The sequence below is a fragment of the Camponotus floridanus genome, unplaced genomic scaffold, assembly GCF_003227725.1.
Source record: "Camponotus floridanus strain SB8 unplaced genomic scaffold, Cflo_v7.5 scaffold28, whole genome shotgun sequence".
Taxonomy (NCBI): Eukaryota; Metazoa; Arthropoda; class Insecta; order Hymenoptera; family Formicidae; genus Camponotus; species Camponotus floridanus.
Window position 1 is genome coordinate 2,290,117 of NW_020229414.1, and position 13,884 is coordinate 2,304,000.

The 13,884-nt window shown below is 31.6% G+C and overlaps 2 protein-coding genes across 6 annotated transcripts in view; one reads left to right on the plus strand and one right to left on the minus strand.

Annotated features, from left to right (window-relative positions):
* The first annotated feature begins 2,250 nt into the window (after positions 1 to 2,250).
* LOC105257577 (organic cation transporter protein) lies at positions 2,251 to 10,785 on the plus strand. Of its 3 annotated transcripts, none has more exons than XM_011268300.3 (10): positions 2,251 to 2,393; positions 5,925 to 6,239; positions 7,129 to 7,321; positions 7,536 to 7,794; positions 8,308 to 8,500; positions 9,357 to 9,462; positions 9,549 to 9,652; positions 9,761 to 9,975; positions 10,061 to 10,236; positions 10,451 to 10,785. In XM_011268300.3, exons 2-10 carry the CDS (start codon positions 5,971 to 5,973, stop codon positions 10,667 to 10,669), a joined length of 1,734 nt encoding a protein of 577 aa, XP_011266602.1. In that variant the 5' UTR covers positions 2,251 to 2,393; positions 5,925 to 5,970; the 3' UTR covers positions 10,670 to 10,785. The 3 variants fall into 3 exon arrangements, with proteins under 3 accessions (XP_011266602.1, XP_025265555.1, XP_025265556.1); XM_025409770.1 differs by having other exon boundaries at positions 2,263 to 2,314; XM_025409771.1 differs by having other exon boundaries at positions 2,290 to 2,304.
* A 212-nt stretch (positions 10,786 to 10,997) lies between these two features.
* LOC105257575 (carcinine transporter-like) overlaps positions 10,998 to 13,884 on the minus strand; it is a 39,452-nt gene continuing 36,565 nt past the window's right edge. For all 3 annotated transcript variants that reach the window (XM_025409769.1, XM_020029462.2, XM_025409768.1), the window contains 6 exons: positions 13,672 to 13,864; positions 13,332 to 13,550; positions 13,035 to 13,249; positions 12,623 to 12,798; positions 12,338 to 12,510; positions 10,998 to 12,173 (listed from right to left, as the gene is read on the minus strand). In XM_025409769.1, the coding sequence (XP_025265554.1) occupies positions 12,056 to 12,173; positions 12,338 to 12,510; positions 12,623 to 12,798; positions 13,035 to 13,249; positions 13,332 to 13,550; positions 13,672 to 13,864 (1,094 nt within the window). In that variant the 3' untranslated portion in view covers positions 10,998 to 12,055. The remainder of the gene's footprint in view (positions 12,174 to 12,337; positions 12,511 to 12,622; positions 12,799 to 13,034; positions 13,250 to 13,331; positions 13,551 to 13,671; positions 13,865 to 13,884) is intronic.

Genomic DNA, 13,884 nt, shown 5'->3' on the forward strand with positions numbered 1-13,884 from the left:
ATTTAATTTGTCAGAAATTAAACTAATAAACAGTAATGTCAAGAAAAGGATGTGACTCACACGCATACAATTATTCTGCGTAGGATGTATGTGGCTCTCTCTGATTGATGTGTGCAAGTAGTATCCTTTTTCTGGCATTACTGCTCGTAAAAGGCAAAAATATGCTTTAGATTTTATATTAATTACTAATTCTTTATATACATTTCCTGATAAATATTAAATACGAGATAAGTTAAGAATCGCTCGTCGCGTGTCTCTTTTCGTTATCTTTTAGTATAATGTGCTGTGTGGGATGTCTCTTAACGTTTTCCAAGTGGATATTTTAACTAATTAGAAACGTTTTCAAGGACCAGTTATGAAACGTTTCGAAGAAACATTTGTGAAAAATTTGTGAAACATTTGTGAAATGAATATGTGCTACCTGGAACGTGTTCTGAAAATATTTTGCTAAATTCAGAAAAAACTCGATTTATGTACATATAGTGTTTTACAATGTAAATAAGTTACGAGATAATTAAAAATTAATTTGTATCCTGTTAATCTGTGTTAATAAACGTCAACTAATGTTCGGTCTAATTAATTAAGATAATTATCGGTATGATCGTTTTCGAATAAAACCGAAGGCTTTCTATTGAAGGTATGAATATCAATAAACGGTAAGCTATCGACAGCTTCTCAATTATAATATATAACTGAGAAGAGAATTATGATGGATGATTTACAGTTGCATGTTTCTCGAATTCATAATTGGCGTAGACTCAGCATTGCGCTAATATATTAAACACATTATCGAGATCACTATTATGAGATCAACAAACAGTTTATTGCTGCATATAGATTTTAAATTATCTTATCATTGAGCAGTGAGTATCAATGAAACGTCGATGATAGATCGATGATTCAACAAGGATTTTTTTTGAATTTGTTTGTTATCTAATTGTGTTATCTTGTCGTCAGAGATTTATTATCATCTAGCGTTCGAAGAGAACCTACGAAATGTATAACCTTTCGCGTTTATCTAAACTTCGTGAGAACTGAATTTTGAAGTATAGTCACTGCTATTTTATATATATAGTCATTATCATGTATAAATATATATACTGGACAAATTCCTGGACAAAATTAACGCATAATTTTTTTCATTTTTTTTTTAAAAGCTAATATTTAAATTTTAATAAAAAATTTTAAGAAAAAATTATGCTTTAATTTTGTCCAGGAGTACGTATATATTCGCGATAACAAGTTAGATCGGTTATAATCGACGTTATTCGAGGTGTTTTATCTTCGAGGAGGTCTGCAAGAATTATGCAATATCATGTGGACATTACGCACTTTGCTATCTAAAATATGGGTAAAAGAAATTATTTAATTCGTGAAAAGACAAATATATTGCAATCATCAAAATGTTTTTATCAAAATTGCCCTTTAATTAACAGTTACTTTTTTCCTTCTTACTAGAACATTACAAAACGTGCAAGAAAAAAGAAAACAAGGAAGAAAACGATGAAGAGAAATAAAAATTTAAATAGTTGATTAAAATCACAAAAAGTAATTAATAATAAATTAATTTCCACAAAAATACTTCTTTGATTTAAAAAAATATATTTCTTTTCAAATGTGTAAAAACATTAGATCTTGCAATTCTATTTAAATGTAGTAATTAATCAACTTTAAATTTTTATTATTTTATTTTTATTATTTTTATTATTTTTATTTTTATTATTTTATATTTATTATTTTATTAATCACTTACACGAACAAATGAAACAAGCGCATAAATGGCCAATCAACATCACAGAAAAGAGATAATAATATCAATAATATACCTTCTTGAAAATGCTTGATATTGATTGATTTCATTAACATTACATTGCAATAATGAAGTTGAAAGATTAATAACATATTGACTTCTTTGACACGCATATAATTTTCTCATTTATTATATGATAATTCCTTATGCATTTTTTCTGAACTATTAATAACAAGGAGATATTCAGATGGCTTATATGAAATGTTTTGTATAATTATTTTTCTGCAATTTGCGTAAAAAGTTTGATAAAATTTTATAGTAAAAATTGGAACAGCGATCAAAGCGTGATTGCTAGTTTATTTTTGACTTGGCATTGGAACTGCGAGATAATTCGAATAATGTGTCGAGTATTTGCGTATCCTGGATTCACATAAGGAGGGTGATATAGAAATTGTGATAACCGATTTACGCGATCATACTTAACGCAGTTCTTCCTCGCAAGACTAGCGAGTCTTTCGAGAACAGCCAGACTCCCGAAAATATAAATGTGTTAGGTAACGTAAAGTAAGTGTTATATTTAGAAAATTTTCTATACGCGCTCGCGTGTGTATCGCGAAGGTCGATCGTGTCAATCTTTTCTCAGGTGAGCAAATTTGCATACAATTTCGCGAGAACGAGAAATTTCTACGCTAGCGAGTGAGTTTAGCGAATACTATGAAATCTTTCACTTTCTACACGGAAAAAGTAAATTGTATAAAAAATGTTAAAATCGCTAAGAAGCTTATAATAAAATAAATTTTCATTTTTTAAACGCATCGATTTGACAGATTCTGATTTTTTTTTAGCAGGAAAAAAATTCTAACTAAAAACTAAAGTAACTCGAGATATCTTTGTGCTCAGATATTGATGGTGTTAGTTAAATTCTGCTAGTGGTTGTCGCAAAAATAATAATTAATCGAATGCTAAAGATAATAAAAGTTAAATTATGAGATAACTAAATTTATAACAAATTTTAGATTTTTCGATTTTATTAATTTATTATTTCAATTTTATTAATTTATTATTTCAATTTTATTAATTTATTATACTTTAATCGTAATACAGCAAAATTATTATTTAAATGGTTTGTAAAAAATTTATCCTTTTAAAATAAATAATTTTCGAGTGGTAATTTCGAAATTTCTAACATTTGCTTCATTTGTACAAAATTCTGTATTTTTCAGAAAAACTTTACGCATTTATCTTATTAAGCGTTCTAAATTAGTGACGTTATTTGATAAGCGTGTGAATCTTTTTCATATTTTCCTTTCTTATTTCCCTTAGTAGTCGTGCTTCTTAAACCTTTCACTACTTTTTTTCCTATTCGAAATAGTCTCGCTGTATATTCATGATATATGAGCTATACGTCACGATAGTATATCGCATTTCAGGCTGAGCTCGTATATTAATGATACTCAACTGAGTTTCTTCTTCATATAGCGATTGAGTTTCTTCTTCGTACAGCGACTTGTGTTTAGCAACAAAACTTCGTTACCATTGTCGTCCCGAACGTCGTCAATTGATTTCGTCGCAACTGCCGGTTCTCGATATTAAATCGTTAAATTGATGAAGTAATATCGTTACATTTGCGATTGTCGTCTTATCGGCATTTATAATTAATTTACAGTGCACATTAGTTCACGCTTGGTGAGGCTTTTCGATAGTATTCTTCAGTATTGTAGCGTAATCTTTCTGCTCTAACGCGAGATTTAAATTTGAAAGTTGTGATGTGACATAACATGATAATATAAATAAAAAATTAAATACGTGAAAAGTTCATGATTACAGTGAAATAAAACAATAAAAATGTGAGTATTAATGCTTTCGCATAAAAAATAGAAGTGATTAATTTTTGGATGCATGATGTGCTAAGAAATATTTGCAAAAGCTAAATGATAGAAAAATAAATCCGAATTAAAAATATTCATAATTAAAAGATAGTTTCAAGATCTTTCTAAAATTTTTTAGAAGGAAGGAAACTTATCATAAAAGAATTATTTGGAAAAAAATTGATTATAAAGGTGCTATAAATCGATAATACATAAATGTTATCCTAAAGTGAAAAATAGTCTCGAAGATATTTATGCATTCAAATGTTCAAAATTAAAACTTAAAAAATTAAAAAATATAATTCATCGATTAGTGATCAGCTTCGTGAAAGTTCTGTATTAAATATGCAGACCTGTCTTACTAATCATAAGATACGAAAAGTAATATTTAATTTATAAAAAAAAGTATTTATCTTAATAAAAAATAAGATTAAATGTTAAACAAAAATTTACATATTTTATGATAACAACTACAAAGTTATTCTAAAAATAGCATTTATGAATGATTAATGACAGTTAACCTAGACAATAGTCAACTAGATATTCGTAATGTGAGTACAAACTATATAAATCTCGTGCGAAATTATTTTAAAACTATTTTCAAATATATCAAGTGTTTATTTATGTACGCGTACAAAGTTGAAAATTTTAATTTAAACAAAATCTTGTATAAACATTTCACGATTGACCCGAGTCACGCGGAATTAAAAGCAGTCGCATAATAATCTTGTATAAAATACATTGTGTTGTCTCTGTTTAAAAATATTTTCTAAATTATCAAATGCGTCAGACCACTTTATAATTTATCATTCTGATATTTACGAGCATGTTAACATTGACATTTGACCCTAGCAATTACGACTTTTTATCTTATATTTTATGAACGCTCCTAAATGTTAACTTTTTGTATTTATCACATTCGTCAGATATGAAATTATTGTGAATACAGTATTTTTGGCTTTCGAGAAAAAGTATCAGATTCGATATGAAATTCGTCCATGAATGGAAATGTGTTTAGATATTCTTGAAAACATAAAGTGTACAATTAAATTTTTTTAATATTATTTTTAATATTATTTTTTAATATTATTTTTTTCGATCTAATAATTATATAATTTATTTATATAATTTGCAAGCATTATATTCCTTCCTTCTAAATTCTGAGTCCTCCTTAAAAATCTCTTTATATATGACCTCTAACATAGTTATTTATATAATTATTATGTTTATTAACATCTCTCTTATATAAATATTTATATTTGTATAATATTTAATATTATTTGTATAGATACTTTGTCAGATATTATGTATATAAATTCTGTTGGATATTACATGCTGGATATACATAAACACTGTCCAATATCGTTAATTGCGCCAAGTCATCAAACTCATGCTTGATCTTTATAATTGTCTCAATGAGAACGCGCGCGCGCGCGCATATCACGAACCATTTGCACCCGTCACGTTCGGACAACACTGGCTGTTTAGATTGCCTTACACAAGTTATCGCTTGATATATCCAAGAACCACTCGAATGACATGGACTTTGGACCGCAATCTTAGTCGAGCGTCTTGAACATTTTTTTATTTTTTGCAAGTTTGCTTAAATTTAGCTTGAGAAATTGCGTAATTTATTACTTGTGAAAATTATGATATGAAGTTAAATTGTAAGAGTAACTTTATCGAATATATAACGAATAAATATTATTAAGTAATTTTATTTAATATCAAAGATATAACGAATAAATATTAAGTAATTAGTTTCAAAGAAAAATGAATAATTTATTTCCTTCAATTTTGTTAATTATAATTCTGAAAGGAGAAAGACACTCGAAAACCAAAACCAATCATGAGAAATTTAAAAAAAACTCTGTTTCATTTAAGTACATTATTTTCACTTTGAGTCTCTCTAGCTTAAGGAGCATTATAAATTAAATATAATTTAATTTAAAACATTAAATATAATTGTTAATAATACAATATTATTGTGATTAACAAATTACTCAAAATTTTCTTTCTTATTCTTTTTTTTCAAATAAATATTGATGACAATATTTTTTATTTTTACATTGTATTTAATAATGTACTTCTGGATGAAATAGAGTTTATATTATATATAGTTTTTTATTGTACCAATTTTTTTCTAATTTGAAGATTTTTAAAGTACTAAATATCAAACTTTTTGTTATAATTTCCAGTTATTTAATCTGTATAATTCTAAATAATCTTAAAATATTTTTCTATTTTAATATAAAGTCATATTCTTCTAGTGTGAAACAAAATTTATATTTTTTCTTTTCATTTAGTTCCTCAAGAATAAAATTAGCATATCAAGTATCAACATCTCTTAAAATGATAAAAAATTCGAATGGCATTAAAAGCCCAGATGGCACGGATGCCAGTGAGACTACCGTATTAAAACCAAAGTTGGAGACATTTGATGATGTCTTGCCATACGTCGGTGACTTTGGCAGATATCAGTGGCTGCTTTTAGTGGCTTTGCTTCCCTACAGCGTGGCATATGCTGTCCTATACTTTTCGCAATTCTTCCTCACTTTGTTACCGCAGGAACACTGGTGCAAGATAGAGGAACTAATTTCAAACTTTACGCAAGAAGAAAGGTAAAGTTTTACCTGCGAGTCGTTAAGATTCAAAACGATTTTATCAGCCCATTAAAATTCGAAAAGAAATTTTCATTTTCAAGGATAATTACACACACATTATATACATGTTATATATACTCAGTAAATTATGAACTTTAGCTTTCTCGTGTTTAATATAAACAAGTAAAAATTTTCACAGAAAATATAAATGTATAATATATATATATATATATATATATATATATATATTATATATATATATATAATAATTATATATATATATATATATAATATAAATTATTTTATATATATATATATATATATATATATATATATATATATACAGGGTGTCCCAACTCATAATCAATCTTTCAAAGACATATTCCTGGGATCATTTGAAGACGATTTTTCCTCAGCGAAAATGTTGATGAAGGCCATCATTTTTTGCATGTTCCCAATTTTTGTCATCATATATCTTTGCAATTAAGCCTTAAATTAAAACTCAACTAAAGTAAACTCTATTTAAAATTAATCGAAGAATGTGGTTTTGTTAATATTTTATTTCTACAAAGCTTAGTTTACGAAAAACCTCTTATTTCCAATCACTTATAATTCGAAAATTATTAGTGCCTCGACATTTTCGTTGAGGAAAAATCGTCTTCAGATGATCCCAGGAATCTTTGAAAGATTCATTATGAGTTTTGAGACACCTTGTGTATATATATATATATATATATATATATATATATGATATAATTTTAATTAAACGCACACATTTAGGTATAATTAAATTTACAAGAGAGACAAAGTTTATGGTTTACTGAGATAACTTTGCGCGCAAAGTTATATAGCGTTTTAAAAGTTATATACGTCACGTATCAGCCTCTTACATTGTAAATATTTTCAGAGTGAAAATCGGCATACCAGAGTCTCCGGATTATCCGTATTACGATCGATGTCATCGACGGGACTTGGATTTTCTTTCCACTTTAAATCACAAGGATATTCGCTCGATCAAATGGGAGACAAACAAAACTATAAATTGCGACCAATGGGAGTACAATTTCACGCAGATTCCGTACGCTAGCATAGCAGCTGAGGTGAAGTATCCTTGAATGCATATGCATATACATACACGTGAAGTACATGCAAGATAAAAAGATAATCAAGATTTTCATTTGAGTGCTGCTATCAGCGATTAACTGCAATCTGTCTTCTCCATCAATTCGATATTAATCCATGAGAGATAAAACAAAATACCCAAATCCATCGCTGCATTTCTTACACGCTGATTCCCGGACTCTTTATGATTAGCTAGATTGGGTATGTGACCAGGAATATCTCATCTCAACGGCACAGTCGATCTTCTTCTGCGGCTCCATCGTCGGCGGTTTCTTATTTGGATGGATCGCCGATCACAAGGGGCGGATTCCCGCCCTGATGCTGTGCAATGGTGTTGCTCTCTTGGCATCGATCGCTACCGCGAGCGCGAACACCTTCTGGTCCTTCGCCGTCTGCAGATTTCTTACTGGTCTGGCTTTCGACAACTGCATGAACATCCCGCTGATTATCGGTGAGACCTTGATAAAGGATGACGAGCGCTAATCACAATCATCCGCTTACGGCAATCAATTGATTATGACGTATCCATTAAAATTATGCGCGTGAAAATCCTTGATCATCAGTTTTTCTCTAATGTTACATAATCCCGACTACGGATCTCTCTCTCTCTCGGTGTGTACACATGTTTGATAATTTTTTTAATGAATGATATTATTCAATAGGTTTTTAATGAATAGTAAACTACGCAAGTACCCGGAAGGCAATTCAATAGATTGAAATTATTTACGCATACAAATAGAGAGAATTCATATGCGAAATGAATAATTATGAATATTTTATGCACAAATATGTTACGAGCTGCAATATTATTTCGTTATTAACGGTTTACGTTTAATTACGTTATATAACTCATATATTGTCTACATTATAAATCGTTAATTAAGATCTATCACATTAAATAATGTTCAATATCGGTTATATAACGCGCAAATTAAATTCTAAATCTTTGTAAACCCCGAATTAGTCCTAGAGTACATGGCCGTGAAGAGACGAACCCTGGTCGTCAACGTCGCCTTCGGTTTATATTTCGCTATTGGAAGCACGGTTCTGCCATGGACCGCATATTACATCGCAAACTGGAGATTCTTCGCCTATATTACTGCAGTGCCTATGATGAGCGTCTTTATCACGCCTTGGATTCTTCCCGAAAGTGCTCGGTACGATATTTTACATCAATCTTTGACCGAAGCTATATATTTATTTATATATATATTTATATATTTATTATATATATTTATTATATATTATATATAATATATATATTTATTATATTATTATATATTATATATTATTATATATTATTATATATTATTATATATTATATATTTATTATTATTACATACAGAATGTCCCGAAACTACCGCTTCATATTTTAAAGGTAGGCTTCTCTGGCCAATTTAAAAACGATTTTTCCTCAGCGAAAATGTCGAGGCACTAATAGTTTTCGAGTTATAAATGATTGAAAATAAAGGGTTTTTTGCAAACTAAGCCTTATGGGAATAAAATATTAATAAAGTCACATTCTTTAGTTAATTTTAGGTAGAGTTTATTTTAATAGAATTTTAATTTAAGGCTTAGTTAGAAAGATACATGATGAAAATTGGGAATTGCAAAAAATAATGATCTCCTTCGACATTTTCGCTGAGGAAAAATCGTTTTTAAATTGGCCAGAGAATCTACCTTTAAAATATGAAGTGGTAGTTTCGGGACACCCTGTATATTTATATTTTCTTTTCTCGTAATATTAAAAGATGCTGTGATAACTTTTTATATATTTTTAATTTTGAAACATTATGAAAAAAATTCATATATTTTTCAACTTTTTTTTGAATGTGTAATTAAAAAGTTTAAATGTGTCAAATCCTAAAATAAGTAGACAGTATGACGATATATATCTAGATATATCATATCGCTCTCAGAAATTTATATACATACTAAGTTCGCTTCACTCTTATCTACGTTCTGCCGTACGTCCAAACTTTCCGCTGAATAGAGCACTGTTTCACGGTTAAGATGGTTCGTCGCCAATGGCCGAATAGACAAAGTGGTGCAGAAGTTACAGCGGATAGCAAAGGTTAACAAGAAGAGCCCCGATACACGCATCTACGAAAATTTCGTGGTAAGGACTGCATGAGATGCAAAGCTTGCTTGTTCATGAGAACAAATCGCTCTTCATCCCTTCATCGTCTCTTATCATCTTTACAGAGGAACTTCACATCATCCGATATTCAAACGGAAAGCGCAACCATATTCGATCTGATAAAGTCACCGCGATTAGCGAAGAACTCTATCTTGTTAATTTTCTTTTGGTCAGTAAAATGAATTTTTATTTCTCGTCGTTGCGAGTTTTCTTCGCTAATATTTTTTTATGCAAGAATTGCAGCAGAATTTCATATATTTTTGTGGAACAATTCCAGGTCCTTGACTGTGATAGCCTTTGACGGGCACGTGTACTCTCTTAAGCTAATCCCAAGCTCAGTGTTCGTGTCTTTCTCCCTTGCCTGTGCGACCGAACTGCCGGCTGGACTGTTGCTGGCATTGGTACTGGATCGTTGGGGTCGCCGATTCTGCGGATTTATCACTCTGGCCTTGACTTGCCTCTTCAGCTTCGGCGAGTTATTGTTGCAGTCGAGTGAGTCGCGTATACACATATACAGTTTTTTACGTGTCTCGTAATCTGGTAAAATTCGAAACGCTCCACCATTTTTTTACATCAGTTGTAGCGAAGCTGACAATGTCGGTGCTCTCGCGATTTTGCCTGAATATGGCGGCCAATGTAGGTCTACAATACGCCGCGGAATTATTACCAACGCCCATCAGGACGCAAGGAGTCTCGTTGATTCACATTTTTGGCATAGTCGCTCATTCTCTCGCCCCATACATAGTGGACAGCGTAAGTGACTTTCTTTATTCCTCAGCAGAGAAGAAGATTTATTATATGAAACTAGAATATTATTTTTTCTTCTGATTATAGTGTATTATATGTAATGAGATAATTGAGAGACAATTATTGGAACATCGCTAAGGCTGGCAAAAAAGTTTAATCAATCTATGTACATCAATGTATACAGCTTTAAAAAATTCTTAATTAATTGAAATTGTTTTAGGCCAAGATTTGGGACAGTTTACCGATGGTGATCATCAGTATCGTATCTCTACTGGCTGCTACGCTGGTATTATTTCTACCGGAGACCCTCGGTCGCGATCTCCCGCAAACTCTACGTCAAGGTGAAGACTTCGGTAAGGATCAAAGTTTCTGGGCGCTACCCTGTTGTAAGAGATCGAACCGGCATCGACATTATCGTCCAAACCAGTTATCTATATAATTCTTCTAATTCTGTTATATTATAATGATTCTCGCTGCAACGATCGAGAATATATAGTTAAGAAATTTTTAATGCCGGCTTTTTTTTATACGCGGCGATATAAATAATTCTGTGCTTTTTTGTATCGATAAAATTTTGTATCAATAAAATTTTGTATTAATCAATAAAATTTCTAAACAAGATCAAAGTAATCTCTTGATTCGATGAATGTTTTTTAAGATTTTTTTGAAAATTGAGAGAATTTATTTTAAGTAAATTGCGAAAGCGCCAAAATGGAGTTTACGTTGTAATGAGCAGAAACGATGGAACGAGGATAAAATAGATTCTCTTTTATTTTACATCATTATTTAATTGTTTTCTTAGATGACATTGATGAACAAAATAAGATTGAAATACTGAAATATTTGGTCTCGTGCTTTCGAGAATTTTCATATTTGGCAGTGTGTGAAAGATGAAAAATGCTTTCATCGCGAAAAAAAATTACGTTAGTGTCCTATCTTTATGTAATTAGTTAATTTAAATTACTGAGAATTTTTTACTTATTAATACTAATTATTTTATGACAGCTGTCGCCAATTACGATTCTTGATGACACATCAAGAAAAAGTGACACGGTCTCTTTCCTATCAAAAGTGACACGGTCTCTTTCTTACATTCACATTATCTAGTCTGTCGCAATATTTTAAAAATATTGAATATAATAAGGCTCTTATGTTATTCGATATTTATGAAAAGTTGCCTTTTACGTATTTTGAAATGTCATCTTTCGGAAAAAAGAAACAAAGTGACTAAAGAATGTAATAAATGTTGAAATCGATCTAATTTCATTGAGCGTATTTGAATACGATATTTATTCAGGCGAATAAAATGAGATAACTAGCGTAAGATCCTACCTTAAAACATAAGAAAATCGAATTCATTGACATACTTTCGATTCTTACCTCATTGATACCTTGTAAATGATAGGGAGAAAAAATTCAGTGTAATTATGATTAATTTCTCGCTAAATTAATTAACTTTGTACACGTTGAATTAAATAACTTTGTACACGTAACACGCTATGTCCTTCTTGCGCGAAAAAAGTTGCGAGTCGTAACAACGTGACGTAACGCATATCGCGAAGAAAAGATTTGAAAGATAATCCGATCTCCTAGAGACGATCACGTTTATCTTCAAAGTGAACTTTATAAACTTGGACGCGCATTTGCATCTCTGTCCGCAATTTGAACGTCTCGCTTTCTTTACATCACTACTTTTTCGTTCGATCATCGTCACACACACCGCATTTGACATGTCTCGTAGCTTAATATTTAAAATCATCACATGTAGGACTTACCCGCAATATTTACAACAATTTGGCAATTTCGATTTATAACAAATCAGCTGCTATAATTTTGTAGAATCGGTCGTTTGAATATTATCGTGATGGAAGCCCGCATTCGTCACGCCTTCTTGCTGTTTTTTCTTTATTTCCTTTCTTTTATTTTTCTTGAATTGTGGAGTTCTGCAAATTTCAAAGACAATCGATAAGTTTACGAAATGGACGTCTTCTCTAAATGTCTTAGCTTAGAAATTTATATAATATAATATTTATATAATAATTTATATAATAAAATTTGTATAATTTCAATACTTGTTTTTTCGACAAGAAATTTATAGAAAACTTACGAAGATATGCAGGGGATCCACCAAAAGCTCTGCTCTTTGCCAAAGTCGTTACCTTCTTGCAGAGTTTCGGGCAATTCTTGATTTAAGGTTTCCGGTAACGTTAAGGTCAAGAACGCATCCAGGAATGACAAAAGGCCAAGAACTGTCAAGGGCAAAGCTGGATGGACATCGGCCTGAAAATATTGAACATCGAATCATTAAGCATCTACCTTCGATTTTTTACGAACGATGGATAATCTGGCGGGAAAAAAATTTCTTCCGTCACATTTTTCTCGGAATACTCACCAAATAAATCACGTAAGGTCCAATGATGTGAGCGAAGTAGCCAATAATGTGAATCAGAGACACACCTTGCGCTCGCACTACGGTCGGCAGCATTTCAGCCGCGTATTGGAAACCAATATTCGCGGCGACATTGACACCAAGGCGCGCCAAGATCGCCATGGTGACGGTTAGTAAACCTGTAACGTCACATCGCAAGAATATGTAAATCCGTCGTGTAAGTAGTGTCATTTGCGTTGAATTGCAATTTGATTTGACGAGATAAAATGTAGATCTCCAAGATCGTAAAACGCGATAGAGAGAGAAAAACATAATTTTATCTTTTAATTTACGTCAATTTGGAGCGATTTTCCGCGATAAAGTAAATAAATCTCTGTGAGATAAGATCAGTTATTACGACAGTTGTATAACTTACCAGGAGGAGTGGCGAGGGCGATGAAAGAGAAAATACCGCACAAAAACATAGAAGCGAAACCCATCCATCGTCTGCCCCATCTGTCAAGGAATAGCGCCAGCAAAACCGCTGCCGGAAGCTCCGTCATCGATGCTATGGAGAACGACGTGAACACGTCGGGATGCAACAGCTTCATGTTCCAAACGTGCCCGTCGAATACCCAAACCATCAACCACCTGAAACCCAGATTCCCGATCAATAACTGTTTCAAATGGGAGTAAAATAAAGCGAAATTAATCATCTCGGCAATTCACTCACCAATAAATGACGAGTACGATAGTAATACGAGCTAGCCGAGGCAATTTGAAGAGATCCAATACGGTGTACTGATTATGCGATTGATCGTTCTGGATTAAATTCCTGCAACTCTTCTCAAACTCTTCAAACACCTCCTGCTTCACTTCCTTGCCGTTAACTTTCGCGAATTTCTTTAGCATCTCGACCGCCTTGTCAATCTTGCCGCTCATAATGTACCATCTAATCAACAGAGAACGGGTCAATTATATATCTACAAACGAGTTTCATAAAAGATAATTAAAGTCACAAATTCGATATGATACATAACAGTACACAAAATGTATGATGTAATAACAATTACCGTGCACTTTCTGGAACTATCCATGGACTGAGGAAAGCGATGATCATCGGAAATGCAGTAACGACGCTTAAAATTCTCCAATCTGCGATCCAATATGCGACCCATGGCAGGATACTAGCGGCGAAAGCAAAGTAAATTCCGAAGGACATGTTCGCCACCAGAGTTCTATATTTCGGACCAACGTACTCGATCACTGCGATCAGAATCATATGT